Source organism: Anoplopoma fimbria, chromosome 1, assembly GCF_027596085.1.
Source record: "Anoplopoma fimbria isolate UVic2021 breed Golden Eagle Sablefish chromosome 1, Afim_UVic_2022, whole genome shotgun sequence".
NCBI lineage: Eukaryota > Metazoa > Chordata > Actinopteri > Perciformes > Anoplopomatidae > Anoplopoma > Anoplopoma fimbria.
Window position 1 is genome coordinate 6,360,283 of NC_072449.1, and position 24,540 is coordinate 6,384,822.

Sequence of the window (24,540 nt, forward strand, 5' to 3'; positions counted from 1 at the left end):
AATCAGTTGGGAGAAACGTCCTGTCGAGTCATTAGCCAAAGACCCAGTTCATGCAAAAATAAGCTCAGCATGGGACCTTTTAAGACATTTGTATCGACTAAAATCTTAGCTAAGCCAGCATTACCTTCCCTCAGATGGCTCTTGTGTCGAAACATAACATAAAACATGAATAAGTACTAGTTGCATTCTTCTTTTTTGCAGCAGGTGCATGTGTGCTGGAGTATTTCAGTATGTGTTTGTATGTGATTATGATACCATAAGACACCCCTAATCCACATTTTATGTTCACTATGATTAGGATAACAGGCTGAGCTGTGAAAATGACAAACTGGTCCACAAATCCCCCCAGTAATGCCTTTATATACAACCGCACACAACCTGAACACACAGAATTGCAGATACAGTCTAACGCCTGCCAATCAAATCATTCTGTCTCCCTCCGCATGCAGAGAGTGGAAAAATAGAGCAAAAAGAGCTCGAAGTAAAATGAAGACTTTTTTTTTTTTTACCTTTCCCCGTGTGTAGATCAAACCTTGAACCTGCAAAAAAAAAAAAAAGAAGAAAACATAATTACTGTTGTGTTCTGATCGCATGTAAGCGGGGCTGAGCAGATCATACAGTGCTTTGCTGCACTGATGAAGCAATTTAAAACATAAAAATCAACAACATTATCTTCTCTCTGTGTGCAGAAAGAACCCCACACCATGCTCGGTTTCTGTCAGCAGCTTTTTCTCAATACTCCTCTTTAATTGCCTATTGAGCTGTGTCACTCAAGACTTGTACTTTATGTTCCTGCAACATCAAGTAATTGTTAGTACATTGTGGTCTCAGCATTAGTGTTAGCTCGGCAAATCTATTGACTTATTCTATGTGTGTTTGAAGGAGAGAGATGCTTGTGCATGAGTGTTTTATTGACTAATTTTCTATCCTGACAGGGGACAGTTAATTAAATCCTTCCCCGGCACTGAGCATAAAGTAATTATTGTGCAGGGGTGCATATCCACCAAAAGAAGTCAACATCCACACTTGCTTAGTACATCACATGTGCACACATACTGAAAGACGCAAATCTTGGATTGCAAACCGACACCAAATTGTTGCATCATCACCTTGTCTTCTGAGCATTCGTAGAAAAGCAATTGGACATTTTTCGATCATCAATCAGCTGCTTGACAATAGCATGTGCGCCCAGACTGAATTTCACTCTCAAAAGAAATCAGATGGCAGCGATATGCCTCCATTGACTTGCATCTGACAGGCCGCCAGAATCATATTACTGCAGTGAGTAAACATCAATACAACAATGACAATTGACATCAGTCAACCTTTTTGATTTCTGCTTGGGTGCACCAGCATGGTAGCAGCAAACAATGCTTCTTACATTTCTCTGGTATTAAAGAATAAAGTCGGTTACAGAGATTACTGCGAGTGCGAGGGCATATTTGATACATTGTTACAGTGCAAAATATGATTAATTACTTCAGCTCTGTGCTAAGAGGTTTGGTAATGCTCATTGGCCACAGAGGACACAGCAGAAAATACTTTGTAGATATGTTTGCATCTTCAATTTTGATACATAATAAATAATGGATTCACTGGGAATTCTAATTACTGTTTTATACGCCTCCCAATGCCAAACTGTGCCCACAAACACTGCCAGTAGAGAAATCCCCCAAAATATATATTTTTTCCCCAATTTCCTGAAGTACTCAATCCTTAATTATACGTATGCAGTCTGAAGCAGATGCAATAGAACCAACCAACTCATGCTGGATCTGACCCTGCTGTTGCTAATGGATACCTGCTACATCTGCGGCCTTATGACCGGATCTGCACAGTGGGATGGGAAAGCACTGGCTGCGAAATGATGCGATGTTTTAGATACTTCACCTTCACCCAAAGGGCTTAGAATGATATCGTCAGTAAATAAGCTGTTTGTATGGGTGGAACTAATTTGTATGGATTTCCTGGGAAGGACATAATTAAGCTGTATATCTTTGCTTTCCTAAATGACAGTACTTTCTCAAGTCCAGACTAACTTTACCCATACCTGCAGATGTTTAAGACCAGGACATAAACTAAGTTAAAATCTCATTTTCAATTTCAAACAATTTGTCTTTTTTAATGTCATGCAAAACAGTAATTCATTGTCTTGCACTGCTGTGACATTAACAGACTTCCTCAGGCTGAACAGGGACTGACCACCCAAGCTACAGGAGGCCTGGAAAACAACAGGAGCTGCTGCGGAATACAAATAAGCTTTACAATCAGCTACTGACACACGCACACACACACACAAAAGCACTTAAAGGCCAAGGCTGTTCATGTGCAAATGTGCGAGTTCAAGTCTAGGGTTTTCATCTGAAATAACGTTCGCAAAAGATATTGAATGACAGGATTAAATCTCCTTTAGCCCTACCATAAACAACTCTGTGTTGACGTTCTTATGGTATTCGTCACAAGTAATGGCTCATATTGCTGTTTCGTGTAACCAATGCAAATAACATTCCGTAGAGAGCAGAGTGCTTATAATCTTGGAAACATATGCACTTGCTCAATGGAGAATCCTATTACACCCCCTTCATGTGTAACAAGATAACATCCAACAGCAGCAGAACAAACTCACTAGAAAAATGCTTTGTGCTTGTTTTGGTGAAACGTATGTTTACAAATTTGATTCAGTGGTTTAAAAACAAACAAACAAAAAAAAAAGCATTCAGAAATAATCGCCCATATTTTCAGCATGAGCTGGTTGTGAGGGCAGAAGTGTGGGGCTGATGCTTCGCCTGGCTGATCCTTTTCAGTGTCAGATGTCCACAGGCCCATTAGCAGCAGGACTTAACACTGCATACGACTAAAGAGTTGGAGACGGAGAGGAGTGATCATTTCATCAGTTGTTGAGCAGTGGTGCCTGACCACTCACATTCAGATTTCAGCTGGGGCAAACAGGGAGGGTGTGTAGAAATAACAGAAAAACAATGGCTCCACATGCTGTTATTCTAACAATTGATATATTGGACATAAAGACAATGTCCCTGCCTAACAATGTCCCTGGATAAGCCTCCCCTACCAGGAATACGAGCAATCAGTGACTCTAGATACAAGAAATGATTCCAAAAGAATGAAAAGTAATATCTGTGTGACTGACTGGCAGCCAAGAACAAAAAGAGCTAAAATAAACATTGGACATGAGTAACAGCCTATATATTTCCTTGTCTGAATGCCATCACTCTCCCGCTTTCCTTCCCTCTAAAACGGTGTGATTAGTCACTGCCTGAGTCTACCCCGAGCAGGTTGAATTTAATCTCAACCTCTGAGGCACTTTACGGAGAATTTCAAACCATTACCCAAGCTCAACAATTGGTGGTGGCTGCCAAGCACCTTCAAGGGAATGTCAGTTTCCATGGAGACCAAGCCACCCCAGATGTAGCCGCCCCCCACCACCGCCTCAACCACAAGTAATAGATGGTAAAAGCCCATTGACGAGCATATATCACAAACCTCTGTAATTGTCTCTGGTGTACTGTCTTGCCCTTTCTTTCTCTGCCTGACATCAATGTTTGTGTTAATCTATACGTCTTTGTTCTCAGTTCAAACATCTGCCTCAGTGTTTGCCCATGTTAGTAATTGCTCATTTGCAGTTTCCTTGGCAGTTTCCCCTTGGACTCTGGAGGCGTTCGTGGGAATAAATAGAAAGACGTAGCAAATTTAAAGAAGGTTGAAGAATAATAAACTAAGACAGGAGGATTAAGACTTAAGAGTTGAGAGCAGATGGAACCTAATAAAAACAAAAGTATTCTTGACAGTGGTTGTAGTTGGCTGTTTAAAACTGTACACTGTACTGTAATCAATATTTAGCCATTAAGAATGGATGGAATGACTGTGTGTATGTAAAAGGCGTCACTTCTACTGACAAACCCAGTCCCCCTCAGTGCTACGGAGCGTTTCTGCTCATTGTTTCCAATTTACAGTTGCAACTTTAATGGTGTGATTCACTCTCACTGCTCTCATAAGCACAGCCGGCCGAGCGGATCATTTTGCTGCTAAAGGGACATGCGTTTTTCAGAAGTTTAAGGAGACTAAGATGGAGCCAAATAGGAGTTAATGATCTGACATTCGCCATGTGGCCAGAAACGCAACTCCAAATGAATGATAATGTCGCTCTATGTCTGCTGCTGGATGGGTAAACAAGCTACTGTTTGCCATCAATTTACATAGTGACATATGTGAAACAGTGAATGCAGTATGTCCGTGTTCACAGCTTGTTTCTCTTGTCCAGGGGTTGAAATTGGGCCGAATCGCACAGGAGCACAGCTCCACCTTTATTGAGCTCATCTGAATCTTCTTCAGTGTTGCCGGCTCTTTCAGACACTGACCAAACAGATGGTGAATGAAGGCTCTTTGTCTTCGACTTTATTAAATAGCTGTGGCCATCACCCAGCAGCAGGATCGGTTCTTGTGTCTTCAAAGAGAGAGAGGGACTGTACTCAAGTGACAGATGTCAGTGGCAGTGTATTTGGAGTGATGTATTATTGTCTTTTGGGACTTCAAGGTGAATTCATCCATATAAACAAAAATTAAATATAATATTAAAAAAAAATATTCTTGCTTTGCCCCAATGTTATCTGACAATGTAGATACAGCAGTTGGATTGATTTTGAGATATCCATGTATGAAATGTCACCAATACAATGGAGGCAAATGGACTTTAGTTTGCTGTACAGCAATAAAAAAAGAGAATATCAATCTTCTCACAGTGCAATTGTTTATCTGGACCATTCCACATCCATAGAACACAACGTCAATAGTTTTCATTTGAATTAGTTTCTACTAAAGAAATTGTCCCTGTAATACAACCTATATTGTTCCTCAGTGTCAATACAGGTTTAAATGTGGCTGACAAAAATGTATGCTCCTATCTTTACAAATTAATCCTCCAGATAAACTATCTGCTGTAATAATACACAATGATATAGAATAAATTACCACATGGAGGACCTTTGTATGCAGACGCAGTCATTCACAAAGAGTATTATAATCAAGGTGGAGAAACAGAAGCTCAGTAGCAGCAACAAGAGAGATAACACGTAGATCAGTTGGCTGAAAGATTCCTTACATCAATTACAATGTAAACAACAATCTGCCATGTTGTGCCTGATCACATCATTATTATTAATTAAAACATATTTTTTAAATGTTCCTCCTTATTTTTTTACCTCCAATAGCTTCTCCCCCTCCGTCACATAATTATATGCAATCACTACCCAGCTTCTCATTTTTCTTCTAAGAGTAATGTCAATGCTGGTGAATACAGGCCACCAGGGAATGACCCAAATGCAGACAATAGAGGTAGAGTGATCAGGGATTTATTGAAATAAACTATGGCTGTGTAAGCTTACGGAGTAATGAGGCAGGCAAGGGTCAAAAACCAGGAAGGCAGTCCAAACAAACGAACAAATCCAAAGGAAATCTTAATCCAAAAATAGATCATGCAGAGGTTCAAAACAGGCAGGTAAGAGGATTCAGGTCTCAGATAGCAAATTTTACAGAAAAAAAAGGAATGGACCGGTATATAAAGTGAGAGGCAGGTGATCGGGAGGTAAGTGGGAACAGGTGTGTAGATGGGTGGGGCAGTACGTTGATGGGGCAAGTCCGAGGGCATCTGGTGGATGGATGGGAAATGACAATGAAGAGGCCTGAGGAATAGGGAATGAGGAAACAAATCACTCTTTAGTTTTGCCTGCATTCCTGAGGACACTATTCTAGCATTAAAAAAACAATTGTTTGAAGATTGTATTGCTAAATCTACGAGTACTGTAATAAGTGAAATACCTTTAAATAGTCAGGGTGAATCAAAGTTTATGCCCTGCATTGGTGCAAAGGTGTAGATTAACTCCTGGTAATGTAAAGGATTCAATATAAATCTTTTTAACAGAGTTTCTTTGTGTCTTTTGTTTGTCTGCCTCGCTCAGTTTTTCTTCTATCTTAGCGAAGGAAACAAGTAACGGAAGAGAAATGCTCAGTGAATGCAGCTTCAAGGAAAACAAAAAAATGTGTCTCCCAGAGGCAAACCTACGCTCGGCTCTCCTGCTTATGTGTTCAGCCAGAAGATGCTCACCAGGTAGCGAGCAGCAGCAACGATGGAGATAACGCGCCCAAACAAACTCCCTCTGGAGGCGCAGAAATCCTTACAACCACACAAACTGCATCTTTTAAAAAACACAACCTTGGCATGCATTCACACATGATTTCATGACCCGCGGTGCTCACACCTGATTCTCTCCACCTCCTGAGTCTTAATCAAGTTGTTTGTTTCAGAAAGGCGTTATTAGTTGAATTTTTTTCTTTGATTGTGTAGGTGTGAATGCCTCTGAGTGAGCGTGTGTGCTCGCTCATGTGTGTGCACACAGTCCTTGAGAGTACTGCGAAACGCAAGTAGCAAAAACCCCTCATGTCTTCATCCCAATGATCATTTTTCATCATAAGCTCTTTTTGTTATTGGGAATACAGGTCATTACAATGCAGCGGCGAGGGTGTTAAAGGATGTTTTCTTTTATGGAGAATGATTTGTTTGTTTTGCGTTCCAGCTAGCTAGCCTCCTGGGCCCTAACCTACATTACAGCACAAAGACTATTAATCATTGATGATCAGACCTTTTAATATTGCTCATATAAAATGTATCCGCACGTGATAAAACAAATGTAGAGCTCAGTTCTAAAGCACTTGCAACTCAATTTTGTGGTAAAATTATCACCTGAGGAGTATGTGGCCTGTCCAAGTCTGTTTTGCCAACTGTAATTTGTATAAATATGATGGGATTTGACCATGTTGAATGCTGGTAGGAAACCAATTATTTAAATACCATAACATCTTGAAATGATAAACTAAAGCCTACAATATTTCTAGTAATATTATGAAAATATTTCTGAAACAGGCATCAAAATGTCTCATTTATAAAGTAATGAGCCACCTCAGAACTCAAAGGCCCTTACAAATCTCATATCTAAGGCAAATGCAGAATAATCGTCGCATTGAGACCTTCTTTATAACTGAGGAGAGAAACGTCTCCAGAGGTCAATTAACCCGGTGTGTGAATTGAGAACTCTTGGCGCAGACATCCAATAAGCCAATATAATAAAGACACACTCACACAGTCACTCGTGCACATTTACAAACGCACTGTGTAATCTCACATGCACGCCAAAAGGCCAAGATAATAGAGACAATGTCACAGAGACACTTGCCAGCATGGCCTCACTCGCACAAAGGCCTGTTTCTCTCCCTCTCTATTAAACTCACATACACTCACACACACTGTACATGTATACCAAGCAGACCGCCGGCCTTTAATCACAAGTCATGTTTTAATTGGAAAAAGTGTGAAGGAAATAAGAACGGTTAAATTGGCTCAGTATGGCACAGATACGTTAGAGCGTGAGACTGCTGGAGCCAACTTAGTGGATCCCCATATGCTTTTATCAAAAGGTCATTTTACAGTTAATTTGTCAGTGGAGGAAGCCAGATTATTTTTACATTACTCTCTCATTCAGGCCTCCATCACATCGCTTTAGTCAGAAACTAAAATAACATGGAAAGCTTCTTATTGCAAAGTAATTTTCTGTAATTTGACTCATGGACTGAAATGAATAAAGCATTATTAACAGGACAGTAAACTGCTAAATTCCCCTTCTTTTATCCCCAAATTATAGCCTGGAAATGTTTGGATGACATGCAAAAAGTTGGCTTCAGGGATCAAACCGCCGAACTCGTGGTTAGAGGACAAACCTCCCTTCCCACTGAGACACAGCCGGCCATTACCCTGACCAGTTAAACAGCACTTCTAAAGCTCAGAAAAGAACATGTTACATGTGAAAATTATTATGTATGTGATAAAATTGATATGTTATGGTTTTACAGGCAGTTACTGTATGTACCTGACTATTTCATGGCCTGTCACAGCCGCTTTCAGGAGTCCAGTCCTCGCTGTGAGGTTGCCAGGCAATCACCAGAGACTCCAGTATTTGTGCTAAACCAATCCCTGTTTGGTCAGATTTACAGTATGCTTACAGTATGTGTTTTCAAACTGTGTTTTTCAGTTTTACAAAAGAAAAGACTTGAAGCATACAATAAAGTGTACAATCGCTTCCCCTTAGCTTTTCTATGGGGACCATCCGTTTCTCAGCCTGAAAGGCAATAAGCCTATTTCTAAAATTGTCAAACAATTCCTTTAAATTAAAATGACATGATTTGGAAGCAGTGAGATTATCCGTTATTCATTTTGAAATGTGTTTACTGTTGGTCTTGTCTGCTTTTCCTTTATTGGCTAGGTTCCCTTTTTCAGAAAGGATTCTGGTTCTCAATTTAATAAGTTCCAAATAAGTTTGGATGAGTTCAATAACTTTCAATAAAATTGATAAAAAAGATCTGACTCCAAGCTCATTCAGTGTTTCATTCCTTTTTATTTTGTTCAGCAATTCCTGAGGGCTTTAGCCTTTAAAAACCCACTTCAGACACTCAGTTCACCTCCACCTGAGTTCATACCACAGACAGTAACTGGTCGTCTTCATAATACATGAGGCTTTAGCCCACAGTGGAGCCATTTTCTGGGTAACTGCATCTTTCATGGATATGCTCATTCGCACAGGCTTCATGGGTGTTATTTGTCTACCCATTTATACATAATAAGTGCATGTGAGCTGCATGCAATCTTTCACAGATGCAAGACAAAGCATCACAATGTTGCTTGCACCAGCAGTTTCAAGCACAGCACGCACCAGATTTAACATATGCACATAAGACCCCCCTCCCACACACACACAAACATATACCTCCCTTAACACACACTAAAACCCTGTAAATACAGCTTTACAACACCTCAGGTCTGCATTAGCACAAGGAGTCATGCTGTTGGGCCCTCTGGCTATTCAGCCCTTTAAATTGGTCCCAAGTGAGATGTGAGGTGAGAGCTCAGACCACAGGGCTGACCTCTAATTCTGTGCCTGCGTATCAAAAATTAAGTCCTCTCAGCTGGATCAATATCCCCAAGAGCAGCTAGAGACCCAGCTCTGATGTAGGGAGACTGTTGTAGAGTATTACTGGGCCGATAATGACAATGGTAAAGGTCATCATGCTTGGTGGTTCTCCTCAGATTACAGGTTTGATTGTAGGGAATGTTTTCCGCGACAGGTTTGTTGTTGTTAACCCAACAAACAAGCACTCTGTGGGTCTGGAAAGTGTTGGGCTGTCGTTGCTGACATGCCTCTTCAATTTCGGATGGATTTTTTGGGTTATTACACTGCTGCAGCCTCACTGGGAAAGCTTATGCCAAGGTGCTGGAAAGGAGGCTCCAACCATCTGTAGAAACTCAGATCCAGAAGAAGCAATGCAGGGTTACCTGATGGGTTATGAAAGTGTGCTCATATATGTTAGGTGTACTTGGGAAAGACTTACGACATGTGTAGGTGACTGTAGTCGAGAGTGCAGCGGTCAAGATGAGAGTCAGCACCTCAAAGTATGAGCCCCTGGTTCTCTGCTGACAAATGCCATGTATAGCTCCTTCTGGTTTAGGAGTGAGTTGCTGCCACAAGTGAGTGAGTTCAAGTATCTCTTGTTTGCAAGTCAGGGTTAAATAGAGCTCGAGATGGACTGGCAGATTGGTGCACTATTTTATTTTACATGTTTTTAGCCCAACAATGATTTTTTTCCTTAATTTAATTGTTTTTCTTTGTTTAAATTCCCAATATTAACCACATATTTACTGTGATGGAAGTGGAGCATCATGGTTAGACATGCTGGGCTACCCAGTGTGTTAGAAAATAAGTTTTGACCAAACGTCAGTATGTGACAAGCTGGGAATGAGAGGAATGGGGGTAGGGATTAAAGGCTTTTGACCATACTGATAGACATTTCTGCAATTTTTTTTATACATTTGATCATACTTTAAATTGGAGTGCCATTGTGTATTGCACGCAATAGTATAAAATAATGTTTATGTTATAAATATATTAATCCAATCCATAAAAAAGCCAAATAATTCAATATTTCTGAATGGAGTCTTCCCATCTCATTCCCACAGACTGATTCCTTGAGATGCCAGTACAGATGGACTGAATCGGGATGAGGCCAGCAGCAGTGTCTGTGGAGCTAAACTCCTGGTTAATTGTGCCAGTGCAGAACCGCACCACACTGGGGCCTGGCCGCTGTGTCGCTTGAGTCCTGGCAGAGAGAACAGGGCCCCTCTTGTTTGGCAGGGGCATGTTGACAGGAAACATAATGCATTCACATGATAATGAGCCAGAGAATACATGGCCCTCGTACTGCCCTGCTTTCTCTCCTTTACATCCAGTACACGCTTTTACGTAGATAGGGAGCAAAAAACACACACACATATCTACTGTACGCTGACACAAACACACACACACACACACACACACACGTAGTCACACAAACATGCGCGCTCAATCACAAACCCCTCAGTGTCTGGTGCGGAACGGCCTGAACGCTGGTCTCATCACCAAGGAGACAGGCACTAAGCGGGCGCCTGGCAGAGACAGACTGGCATTTAGCATTTAGGACCCCACAAAGCTTTCAGACAGAGTATACAGGCCTTTTTCAATGAAGAGAGAGAGGCAAAGAACGAGAGTTTAGTCACGTGGACATGCAGAGAAACAGAGAAAAGAGAGGGAATGAAATACTGTTTGACAGTCACATTAAAGAGCTGAATGATGAAGAGGAGCAGAGACCAGGAAACAGCAGATAGAAGAGGCATTGGAACTGAATACACGACTGTGGCTATGAGGCGGAAAGTCAGGTGGAGATAAAAATGTCTCTTCTGTTTTACACTGACAGGAGCCTTACAACGCTGACTAAATAACTGCTGAGAGTGATGTTTCTAATTAACATAAAAACACCTCTGAGCGTTAAGAGGCGCATGTGTGATTTCAGCTGACGTCACGAACGAGGGAAGCTATTAATACTCATGCCCACCTGAGTCTCCACCAGGCGAGAAAACGCAGTGCAAATGAACGTTAAAATAAAGTTCCTTTCTATTTTCTGGTATATCCATTCATAACTCCCCAAGCTGGGAATTAAGAAAGGAAATGAAAAAGAGGGGAAATCAAGCATTTTGGGTTGTCAAGAGCCCTCTGCCCTCTGTACCAAAAGCAGGAAGATCAAGGGATGGCACGGAGAGAACAAGTGTTAAATGGTTTAAGAGAGAGAGGGATTATGACTATGGTGAGTTCCAGATGTTTTGGAGTTGGAGAGGAGAGGAGACTTTATACTTCATATCTGGATAAAAGCTGCCACATTAAAACAGTAGTAGCAAATGCACATAGTGGTAAATTGAACAGATAACCGAAGGTGAATTAGGGTGTCAAAACAGCCTTCCTACTCAACTTAACTTTCACGCTAGGAGTCTTATTTTTTTGTAAAATGTTCACTGATTTGTTTTCCCACAATTTGCTCTCACAGTACAGGCACTTAGGTCAGGGAAAGATCATAACCTTGGCTCAATACCCTAAGCCTGGAGCCTAACATTTCTATTTGTATCATTCCCTTCATTTCTCTCAAAACATAACAGTCAAAACATATCATTTCAAGAACCTGTGCACTCACACTGCACTGACCGAGGGACCACTTCACCCGTCCTGAGTCCTGCATCTCCTCACTCACTATCAGGTTCTCAGGTCTCTCATCCTCAGATCATTTGTTAAACCAGGTGTGAAATCTGCCTGTGTGGCAGATTTTCTCTCTCTGGTCTCCAGTTATTCTCGCACTCTAGCTTTCATTCTCAGTGTCTGTGATGCTTAGATAACCAGCTATGTAACACTGTATCAGCTCTGCCTCATCTCATCTGCGCGGCCAGATTCATTTCTCATTGTAATTCAAACAAGGATTAATTAAAATTGGAATCATTTTTTTTTTCCTCGCTGCTGTGCGTGGCGGTGATGTAATCCGTTACAGAGGAGCTGCTTCAGCTCTTCAGTTCAACCTGTATTCATGATCTTTTATTCAAGCAGTGTTTTATTATAACAATGGTGAACAGCGTCTCATGTCACATGAGCTCTCCTATTCCTCATTTTAACAAAGAGTATTTTTCCCATTGTGCTCTAATATACAACACATCTCCACGGTCATTCTTATCACCCAGTGGTACAGTAATAAAGACAAACTCCATTCCCGTCTCACACCCACTCTCAAGGCATTACACAGCCCTATTCTGCTTAATCACAATGCACAATAGAGGAAGAGCCACACATTCAAATCTGGTCATTGGAGACCCAAATTCCAATGGGGAAATCATCCCCAACAATGCCCCCATGTTGATAAAGCACCCTCAAGACAAAAACAATAGAGTCACTGATCATCTCTTGTCACCGTTAAAACCCTGCGTTTCATCTCACCGCTTTAATTACAGGAAAATGTCAACCGTTTACAGGCCAGGGAAGATGGATCACTTGATATTCTGCCATTGATTATGAGAAATGTTTATGAAGCCTTAGCATGCAACTCCCCGTGAGAATACTCTCTGTCCTGCTCTGTCTGACTGAACTCACCCTTTCCCCAGCCTGCGGTTTCTATGTATATCAATGTTATATCGTAGAGTTCTATCTTCTCAGCGCCCTTCTGCCGTCTTGACTGACATCGCATCATTTTGGAGCAACAATGGTGTGCAATTACAGGGAACTGTAATTGCACACCATTGTTGCTTTGCCATAATTACAGTTGTGGTAGTGCACATGGAGAAAATGACTTAATAGTCTCTGGCTAATTACTCCAATTGACTAGATGGTAGCAAATTGGATTGTTTGACATTGTCTGGATGTGTTCATCTTGCATGGGTGCATGTGTGTAGGAGTGTGCACGAGTGTGCGTGCGTACATGTTTGTATATGGGAGCAGATGACAATAAACAAATAACCACAGGAGACCCTATTTGTGGGAACAGCAGGACAAAAGCATACCATCACCATTTCCAACCAAAAGTCTGGCACACCACACACACTTGATTTTACTTTAAGAATCTATTTAGAATCACTTCTAAAGATTTTCAATTTGTTATGCATGTATTAATACTTAAAAAGCTATATCATCTCATTCATTACGAATTCTTGGACAGATAAGTCTCTCAATTAACTGATTATTTCAGAAGCAGACTATTTTGACCATTTAAACCACCTAAAGTCTAAAGAGCATCTTACAAAGGCAGCGAATGATTTAAAGCTTTTTTTAGATACCAAATCTAATTAAAAAAAGAAAAACGCGGGTGTGCCACAAGCTTCATTCCTAGGCCCATTGCAATTTACATGTTACGTGTTGGTGAACTTACAAGTTTGCCAATGTGACCCAAATCTGCATTCCTAGAGCCCTGGAAGAACAGCGTCTGCTACAAAATTGTGTTCTCTGCATGTTTTACCAACATTCACATATTTCAGTGCCATGTTTTCCAGACTACCAATCAACAGTACCAAAAACATTTAACTCGTACAAAAAGCAGCTTCAATATTTTTAAATCAAATCAGAATTTGGTCACACTGCACACATTCTGACCTCCCTTCACTGGCTCCCAGTTTTCACAAGATCTGATTTCAAATACTGAAGCTTCTGCTAGCCTATAAATAGCAAACGAGCCCATACAATCATATATATCTGATCTCACCATCCCGCATGTAACCTGTCACGCCTTCCGATCACAGGGTGCTGGCTGGCTTACTGTCATCGGCAATCAAAAGGAAATTAGCAGGCAGTGGAGCATTTCCTACCAGGCTACATATCTTTATAACCTCCATCCCCTCGGGAAGATAAACTTGTGTAAATCTTCAAATCCAATCAAACAACTATCTTCTTTTAATTGAATTTGAAGAGTCAGATCAGCTTCCCAGAACCAAGTCCAGAGCTGCCTTTTTTCATTGCATCACTACACTCACTTCCTGTCTGCTGTGAGTTAAACATGTCGGTTTCAAGTGTCTGTTTGTCTCTCTGCTTATCCAGACACCATCATGTATGGTGGTTTTACAGTACCTGGAAGTGGATGCAAAGTCCTTAAAGACATTTGTAAGTTGATGAACACTAAACAGACATACATCGAAGTATTTTAACACATCAGTCATCTCTTTCACACATCTCCAAGTGGATGTCCTGACAAAAACGGTGAACAACAGCAATGTGTAAAATGTAAAAAGAAAAACAACTACATTGATGTATGCAGTAGTGGGAATGGTGTTAATTACAATACTATGCATATGTTTGCACGCGAGGCCTTGCTCTTGTGTCACCGAACTGATCAAATAAAGCCAAAGCTATCTATAAGCCAGGGTCACAGTCCAAATGACAGACATAATCTGTAGCAAAGCCCGTCTTAGCAGATGATTTGGGCCTTGGCTCAATAGTTTACACATTGTTCCATATTCACAAATCACCTCTTAGTGGACAAGCTGGCAAAGGATCAGCAGCCGCGGCTCATCAGAGGAGGCAAGTGAGTATGTCACAGCCTCCTCGGTCATATAAAAGCAACAAGGTTTTAATTTGGTGATAATACAATTACAGCAGAGGAAAGTATATCAAAAGCAGAAGAGGAAGGTTCATTTATGAACCTCATAAAACATCCTGATCATCAGCTCACTTTCTCTTTTAAGTGAAGTCACAAGGACACCCATGTGGCCGATTTCTCTTGCTGAGAGATATTTACGCTTTGGTGAGACATTTAAAGGATCACAATTCATCATAAAAGCCCTGTATATTAGTATTATTCCAGCTGAGAAGGTAATACTGTATGTGGTTTGTACACTATGTTTTACACTCTACACCTATGTACCTATGTATGTATTAGTATTAGTATTGAACAAAATCACTCCCCGAAATACACAATCCCTGATTTTGTCATGCCACTGTTGTGTTAGAGATTCAAATAAGAAGCAAGTTTAAAAGGTTTTTTTAAGGCTTCTTAAGACTGAGTTTATCTCAAAGTGAGTACCTTTAATTACAGAACAAATTATCATATTTAAGAGTGTCATGACAGAAGTCAGTGTCACTATATTTCTCTTGAATAGAGTGCTCCTGTTTCTCCTCCCCTCACTCCATGTCATGTGGGACAAACGTGCATGGACTGACATTCCATTATTGTGTTACGCTTATTTAAAGCTCCTCCAATATTTGGGATCTACTTAAAAGGCTTTTTGTAGGATAGTGGACAAATAGGACACAAACACACACAGTGTGTATCAGTGGGGTCTGTGACAACACTACTATCTAGCATTATCAGTTAAGTCTGTGCAATATCCTCGTGATATGAATGTGTGTGGGAGGGTGGGGTGAAACTTAACATGTGTGTCTTTGTGTGTGTGTGTGTGTGTGTGTGTGTTGTGTGTGTGTGTGTGTGTGTGTGTGTGTGTGTGTGTGTGTGTGTGTGTTATTATGTGTGGGTGGGTAGGTACATCCTTAACATGTGTGTGTTTGTGTGTGGAAATTTGTCCTTTAACATTCTGGCAGGACTATCTAAGGCCGAGTGGATTTGCAAATTGAGCACATTACAAACACAAAGCAGTGTGCAGCGTACTGGACAGTCTTTCCCTGCCCCCCACCACCAGTCTCCAGGCTGTCAGGGAGGGCAACCAGATAACGCAGTAGAGCCATGGATTAAGAGTTGAAGGGGCACAGCAGCATATGGTGCCCCCTGATATCAATGCCCCGCATATTCTTGTAAGGCTTACACCACCTACGTGGTCGCCACAAGAAGCAGGTCTCATGGGATGTAGGAAAACGGTGCTTATCTTCTCTTTTTAATTTAACCATTAACTTAAAGAGTGCCCTGAATCACAGGCTTAGCGGCAAAGGTTAAACCAACATGTGAAAGATAAGTCTATAAATAATAGTTTTAAATGAAAACTTAATTTGAAAGCTGTGAGTAAATGTGTAAATGAAAGGTGTTTTTTTGCCTCAGGTGTCTCTGGTTGTGCATGAGCATGTCCCACACTTGTGCACATAAATGGGCAAAAAAGATGTGTCTGTGTATGTTTGTGTAGGCATTTGCATGTATTGCAAACGTACTGTATGTCTATGAAATTAGTTTGCAAGGGCATCTGAATGTGTGTGTGTGTGTGTGTGTGTGTGTGTGTGTGTGTGTGTGTGTGTGTGTGTGTGTGTGTGTGTGTGTGTGTGTGTGTGTGTGTGTGTGTGTGTGTGTGTGTGTATGTGTGTGCACGCAACTGGGCAACTTTGCGTTCCCCAGTTTGTCAGAGTCCCACCTGTGCCCCCTCCTGTTCAATTGGATATAGAAGCAGCAATGTTAAGGTGAAGTCTGCTGTAACAATGCACAGATGGGATCTCTCGTGCTAGCCTCTCTCGCTTTCCCTCTCTCTCTCTCTCTCTCTCTCTCTCTCTCTCTGTCTCTTTGTCTCTCCCACTGTACGCCTTAACGCGCCATTCTTCCTGGCTGTTCACATGCATCAGATTTGACATGCTCATTCGTTGTCTGCGAGGACAGAACAAGCGGGGACCACTTTTCAGGCTCACCCTCATCCCTGGAAAGTCATTTGTGTGTCGGCAGAGTGTGTAGGAGGACGGAGAGAAAAAGAGGCAGAGAGAGAGAGAGAGAGAAATTTAGAGTGTATGAGAGCGAGTCGAAGAGGGAAATAGAGAGAGGAAAAAGAGAGACAGTGGAAGAGTGAAATACGAAAATAGAGTGATGTAAAGGGAAGCAAAACACAAATACAAGGATGAAGGAGGGTTCAAGAGAGAGAGAAAGTGAAGTTGGACCTGTTTTCTTAAGGATTGACACCTGAGAGAGAGCAGAAGACACAAATGAGAGAGTATTACTGTGCCAAAGAGGGACTAATAATGAGACTACTGAGAACTGATGCACAACCTTTCCTAAAGGGAGCGACTCAGGCAGTTAACACACATTTACTGAGAGTCAAAGTGTGTCACACCAAGCGCTCGTCTTCCACTCCTGCAGGGACTTCTCATTTCTGTGTCCCAACTAACCAGACAGTAACACTGTAGTGGAGCGGGTGCTGACATTAAGAACAATAGGATTTGTGGGATTAGCTGTACTCACACCATAGTTGGCTTTATTGGAATTTGTGTTTTTATTGTCCAGACATTTGACTTTGAAAGTTCATTTTCTGTTTATTACAACTTGGATCTTGTTGTCTTAGTTTTTACCATTGGACTTATATATATATATATATATATATATAGGTCAAAGTGAGCTTCCAAAATCAAAGACTGAGAAAACCTTGAGTTATTTTTCAAATGAGAAAATAATTTGTTTTCTTCAGTTTTTTCCCTAAAACTGTTCCATTAAGAACTGACTTAATCAGCTTCAGCTTTGTTGATATGTAAGCAGTTCACTTGGTGAGTGCACTGGCAAAAACTACCAGGTTATATTAAATGTACATTTAACTTCTCTTTGCCACCATGCTGCCTTCTGTAATGTGTTAATTTTGAGAGTAGAGAGAGACATTGAACTAGATAAAAAAAAAAAGCAAAGGCACAAATAAAACAGCAGTGCCTTAGCCCAACAGCCAGTTTATGAATTACCTATGGCTGTGAAAAGCCCTGGGCATATTTAATGCAGGAGAATCTGTCCCCTTTTTCACTTTGTTCCCCCTCTGTTATATTCACTTTGCAGTATTCTGCATTTTCACTCCATTAGCAGATGTGAGCGTCAGGACGACAGGCAGAGGGTTTCAAGTTCGATTCATCTGATTCCCACTGATCACAAAGAGACACCAAACTTAACATGTTGCTGTCAGAGAGATAAAACATGATTTAGGAAATATACACTAACACAAAGGAAAGATTATACAGAAGCAAAACTGACTAGTTCTCCGTCTTTGTTGAAACAACGTCATGTGGGTGACCTTTGACCCTCAGAATCTTTTTAAAAACTCAACAGAGTGAAGTATATTCTGTGTGGGATCTCAACCAGGTAGCCATTACAGAAGAGCACAGACAACCCATTTTGAGCAACAGTGAGCAATTTAAAAAAATAACATTCCCTCATATGAAATTATCCACAGAGTATTTTTAGAGCCTGCTCAATTATCCGGTCAAGACAACTCAATGGACCACCATGCACACAAAGCAGGTCACAGGATCTGCATTATCTCTCAGTGTGACTCAAGCCAGTTCAGCTGCCGGGTTCATCAAGTGCTGTAAGGTCATTTAGTCGTTGTGTGGATCAATTAACAATCAATTTCAAATTAGTGCTGCACAGCCACAGTTCTCCAGGGAGTACAGTTGGAAATACCTATATATAGTCCTTGCTTCAGGACTCGCTTGTGTGAGAATACTAAAACCACCAGTCCTTCCTTCCTTCTAAGGCCGGCTGTAAATGCAGCCACCTATATGATATTTCATGTAGCTGTCTATCAGGTTGCCTCGTCTGGAAGCAGTGAGATATTTGTTTTCATATATAAAACACTTTAGTGCTGTGTAATCCGTTCAAATGAGAAATGCAACTGTGACAGAGACCCTGACATTGATCCTCTCGCCGTCTTGTGTTCCTTCTTTTGCAGGTTGTCTGCAGGTAAAGATGGACAGGGCCATATAACTTGTGATGGACCTTGGGGTTTTTTTTCAGATAGCTTCTCATTCTGCCTCCAAACTTACATTCTACATTACAAGCACCACTGACCGACAGACCAAAGATTCCTTTATCATCTTTTTGTCTTAATCTAAAATAAAATATTGTTTAAATCTCTATGAATCCCGGGTGGTCTTCCACTTTATCTAGCTCACTGAGCCCCGTCTATAACAGTACCCTAGAGTCTTTATGTACTTCATCAAATTAATTGCTATATTGGCAATTTACTTGATCCATTGTACAACTGTTTTTATTTCGCTGTTTTATTTATATGGAGCTAAACTTATGATTTCTGGTTGAAAACACAATGTTGTTATTTTTAACATTACTTTTACATGCTTTCTCGTGATATCTTTGGGATTGTTTAACTCTTAATAAAAAGGAAAAATCAATAAAAATCAAAAAATATAAATTCAGATTGTGGTTTATTGACTACGGCTAAATGCAAAGTAAGAACAAATGTCCTTAAGTAACCTGAGAAAACTGTTTCATAATTTCAAGGAATGGGTTTGCAATTATAGGAAACAAATTAAGTAATTAGGTTTGAATTTAAATTAATTATTTGGGATAATAATAAAACCATTTTCAATATGTTTTTATATTCAATATATTTCCAAAAGGTTTGACTGACTAAATCAAAAGACTGTTCACCCTATATGCATTAAAACCAACAGCTGAACAGCCTGAAGTTTCCTTCCATGTGAACATTAAGCTCACTGGAGAGTGTGGATCTGCCTAATGAACCTAAAAGACAAACTGGCTGTCTAGAACCTGATGGGTCCTGATTGGTTGAAAAAAAGCGATGAGGTCAGGACAGTCCGGGGGAAACCTTGATCCTCTGGGATCCACAGTAATTTATTTGTCTGGGGAATATGAGGTCCCAGACACACACACACACACACACACACACACACACACACACACACACACACACACACACACACACACACACACACACACACACACACACACACACACACACACACACACACACACACACACACACACACACACACGTGTGCACAGGAGCATTTCCTCCATTGATCTGAGCTCATAAAGGCTTACAATGATAAACACAGCAACTATTCTTGGTAATACCAGAGATCAACTTAACGACCCTCTGGCAGACACTGATTGAGAGTAGCAATATATCACACACACACTGAAGTTAATGGGTTTTTTTTGTAAAATACAAGTCAATGAACATAACACTTTCATTGTTGCAAAAGAGATGGTGAGCTGGTGCCAGTGGCATTATTTCCATGATGTTTGTGAGGATAAATAAAGTATAAATAAGACCTTTTGTCAAGGGCAAAGTTTAGCTCTTTGCTGCTGGCACAGACAAGTTAAATGATATGAATGCTAAAAAAAAAATGCACGGATTTAAAGTCCGATTACTGTTTGGAATCATGTTTAATTTCATAATTGTTCTGACATGGATGGAATATTACAAAGGATCTTGTGCAGGAGTCTAAACAATCATTATTCTGTTAGAGCGTAGTCTGTGGAAACCCCTATTTGTGACTGTAGTTCATGGTGCTAGATAGATAAAGTAAACTTTATTGTCCCAAATTTGTCTTGGGTGCAAATTTGCCCCTCAGGGAGTCTGACTCGCACTCATGACTTTGCTTGGATTCCTGGGATTAAAGAGACTCTCTTTGTTCATTCTGAGCCTTTGAGACAATCCTTAACAGTAAGTAACTGTTATACGTGCATGTGTTATGGACGTAAGCAGCAAACTAAAACTCTAAGATGGTTACAAAGAGTTGAACATTTTTAACAGCTTTTTATTTGTTTTACGACATGACGCACATCACAACTCTAGTATGCCCATGTTAATGTGATATCTGCATGTACCAAATGTCTCCTGAGTTACTGACGTAATGGAGGAGTCCTGTCAGCAAAGGTCCCGTCAAACCTCAAGAGCCAGCGAAGCAAAACTGCTCATTTCAAGAGAGTATCTTCAGGGCGCCACGGACAGGAGGAAGACATCCGCCTTAAATATGTATAAGCCCAGGGCCCTTCACACTAACGCACACACACACACACACATGCACACATACACACCCGATAGGTATGTCAAGTTAAAAGATGGTCTCATCCGAATGGTGCCATCTGTCACAGGATGTAATGGACCAAAAATACTGTTTTATATGCATTAAACATGTACATTGAGTTATGCTTTGTGGTCTTGTCAATAGACTGTATAAAAGAAATAGACGAAGCCACCGTGACATCTCCCATTGGTAGGATGGCTACTGTTTTGTTGCCTCAAATTTGGCATTTTGAATCAGAATCAGAATCAGACGTCTCATCTTGTTGTTTTGGGGGTAGAAGTGACCATATTTGAACGGAGGTTGAATCACAAGTCCCTTTGGTAGCATACCCTGCTTTATGGTCGTTTTTTACATCTAAGAAGGGACCATAATTTACTGAATAACTTCTATAAAGTCAGACTTCTTTTGCAACCAGAGGAGTCGGTCTCTGATGGCCTTTAGAAAGAATGCATGTTTGAGGGCATTCAGCGTTGGTTTTACTTTTCGAAACCGGGGGCTTCGTCCACTTCTTTAATGCATGCTATCATCTTTCTATGGACTTCCCTTTGGAGGTGTTACCATTTGCAGGTTTATAACTAACTTCTGGTTTAATAATAGCGCCATTATCACCCTTACTCCATAGAGAACGTATCTTCCTGCTCAGGGCAATTATCTCTTTGTGGCTCCAACATAAAGAGATTAATCTGTGTATTGCAGTACTGAAACACAGATTTTTACTGTAGCCGTCTTGATTCACTGATGAAATGTCTTGCGTGTTATAAAATAAAAGTTGACATTTTAGACGCTCATCTAAAATGAAGGAATTTTCACTGGAATGCAAACAGTTAGACACTTAGATTAGGAACCTGAATCTAAAACAAGTTTGATAAGCGTACTACTTGTCCATAGATGAGCTTCTGTTTTGATAAGAAACACCCTACTTCCTTTTTAATCACTTAAAACAAATGCAGTTGAAATCAACAGCATCACCTACAAACTCATGATTCACTCATGCTTCCCTCGTTTGCCACTCTGATTAAAAAGGTACAACCAACCCCAAAACCTCAAAGCCCCCAAACCTCTGTGAACTGACCACATCAGATGTTTGCCTCAGATGCTTGGCCAACTGCCGTGCAGCAGCCTGTGGACTCTTTGGGGCCTAGTTTAATGTGTGCTTAAGAGACCGTGGGACCGGGCGAACGCTGCTCTCTCCTCCTCCAAATATCTGCCCATCATTTATTCATTCACACTCCCAGGACGGCCGCTGCCGCCATCATCTGAGGACCCCGTCTACTGAAGTTGTCTGTCGCTCAAACACACACACGCACACACACGCACTTTGCAAGCGGTCCCAGGGGTCTTTTAATTTTTTGAGAAGTTATTTTTAGTGAGAAAAATAATCGAGGTGGAAAGTTCCATCTGTCCAACACTCTTGTTCCAGCTGCTCCTTTTTAGCAGCAGGCGGAAAGAGGAGGGGGGGGGGGGGTTAAAAATTTAAAAAAAAAAAAATCGCTACTTATCAGATAAAACTGACAGACGGGATTTTCCATCATATGCATACTGCATTAGTAGGATTTCTTTTACTGAGAGGCATGCTCTTAGTTGGATGCTAGGTGCATCTCATTAAAACAACAAAAAAACAGCTAAATCTCCTGAGGTTACAAGCTGAGCTGTGTAGCTCTCTGCATCTCTTTAACACTTTTTATTATCTTTTCAAAGCTCTTGTCACTCTGTTTCTCTCATCTGTCATCCGGCAATTGTTTAAGAGAAAAATTAACTGAAAAGAGAAGATCTGAGGAGGCAAAAGAAACATTGTAAACATGATTTTGGTGATTTGCAGATGTTTTATTTGACCGGCTATACATTGTAGCATAAAGTTATTGAATGTAGATTTTGAAACAACTTTTCCACCAAATTTAGCCCAGCTATTACCTCGACTGCTGGATGTATTTTGGCCTGCAACTCACCAAAACAATCCTCATTGATACTATGAACCCATCGTATTTGATTGAAATGTCATCAGCAAACTGAGCAAAGGAGACCATGTAAACAACAATCAGACCAGGCTTGCTATATCATTTCATACCGGGACTTTTAGCAGATCTTCAAAAGGTTAAGAAGCTCACACAGAAAGTGAAGTGAGCTGGTCTAAGTTCAGCTTTGAGGCAGACATGAATGCCCTGAATGTCAATGCGCTAAAAAAAAAACCACTGTTGTCTTTTTTATTCATGCTAGAGCGATCCTTGTTCCCACTGGACTCTTCATTTCAGACATACAGGACAGTGGGATCAAAGCCTGGAGGCTAATCCAAACAGTGCACTCGATGCAAATTTGAAATGTTCTATATATATATATATATATATATATTATGCAGGCAACCAAAACAAACAGTCGTTCAGAAGTTCAGAGCCACCACCGCTGCTTGAAATTAATTTGCTCAAATTGATTGGACCTCCGGATCAGTCCCTGCAACACCCTGGAGGGCTGTTCTGGGTGAATCGTTAAATCGGTGCATCACGGACAGAGCCGCTGTGTGTTGTTATCGCCATGGGGGTTCGTTGTGACAACAGCTGAACCAATCACTTTATTTGCATAGAGCCTCCACTGTTTTCTCTTTCAACTTCTACCAACTCTCTCCAAATGTTTTCGGCACTGCACATCCGAACGGCCCGAGTGTTCTTCACTGCGGAGCTGTAAGATTTCTAAATGATACATTATTTATGTGTGACTGGGAAGGGTTGATGGCAGGAGAATGACATGGTTTGTCCTCCAACTAATGCTGAGGGTTCAGCCGTGGATGATGCATGCCCAAGTCCTTTATGAATCTCACTTCCTCCTGTTGTAGTTGCTCCCGGTTTTCTACTTTTTTTAAAACTTTTCCTCTTTTTACCTCCTTTTAACTGTTGGGTGTACATAGGTAATAAATGCGTAGGGGCGGCTGTGGCTCAGTGGGTCGTACTTTAACCACAAGGATGCGTGGTTCTATCCCCAGCTTCTACTGTCTCATGTCAGTGTCCTTGAGTAGGACACAGAACCCGAACTAGCTCCCAAGAAGCAGGAGCCCTCTGCTCCTAAAATGGTTAGGATGGGTTAAATGCGAAGGTCAAATTAAATGTATCTAACTCTATGTATGTGATGATTACTGAAAGCATTCAAGCCAAAAACACACTTTTTGTCAAACAGATTTTTTTAAACGTACAAGTGAGTTAAAAAGTGAAACAATTCCGGCGTGATTGTGTAATACCCAAAACAATCCGGTGTCCACTAACACAATGAACAGATCAGATCAATCTGGTGACAATGTCTGACATGCAAAAAATGGAGGTCAGTACACACAGCCAAAACAAGCAACCACAATCAATACTGACTTTGCTGCATCATAATGTATTTATAGAAACACTGGCAGCTCTCCCACCAAGACGTAAAGGTAGAGGAGAAAAACAGTCCAGCCATTGCAGAACAAGCAGGCTTGTTAATAAAGCTGCTAGGCTCTGAGCAGTTCTTTCCTTCTATGAAGTCGTTTATGGACTTGAACGTTTCGCTCATTACAACGGCTGAGGAGTTATTTGAATTGGATGGACTTGTGAATCAATCGGGGGGGGAGAATAAAGAGTGGCCGCATTCTGCAGTTGTTTATTTCAAACCATTTTATCAGACAAAGGGTAAGACATGGTCAAATCAAATAAGCTTGTGTGCATATGTGCGTGTGTGTGTGTGTGTGTGTGTGTGTGTGTGTGTGTGTGTGTGTGTGTGTGTGTGTGTGTGTCTAACCCTGAGTGAAGCTGACAAGACCCCATACAACCACTCACTCCAGAGGTGTACAGATAAACAATAGAGCAGCGGAGTGAAACACCTGGGCAATAAGGACTGAATTCAATCTCACACAAAAATTGACATGTCAGGCAGACGTGTGTGT

At 40.9% G+C, this 24,540-nt stretch overlaps 1 protein-coding gene across 2 annotated transcripts in view; it reads right to left on the reverse strand.

Moving 5' to 3' along the window:
* igsf11 (immunoglobulin superfamily member 11) overlaps window positions 1-24,540 on the reverse strand; it is a 96,401-nt gene that overhangs the window by 65,954 nt on the left and 5,907 nt on the right. For both annotated transcript variants that reach the window (XM_054602596.1, XM_054602589.1), the window contains exon 3: window positions 510-539. In XM_054602596.1, the coding sequence (XP_054458571.1) occupies window positions 510-539 (30 nt within the window). The remainder of the gene's footprint in view (window positions 1-509; window positions 540-24,540) is intronic.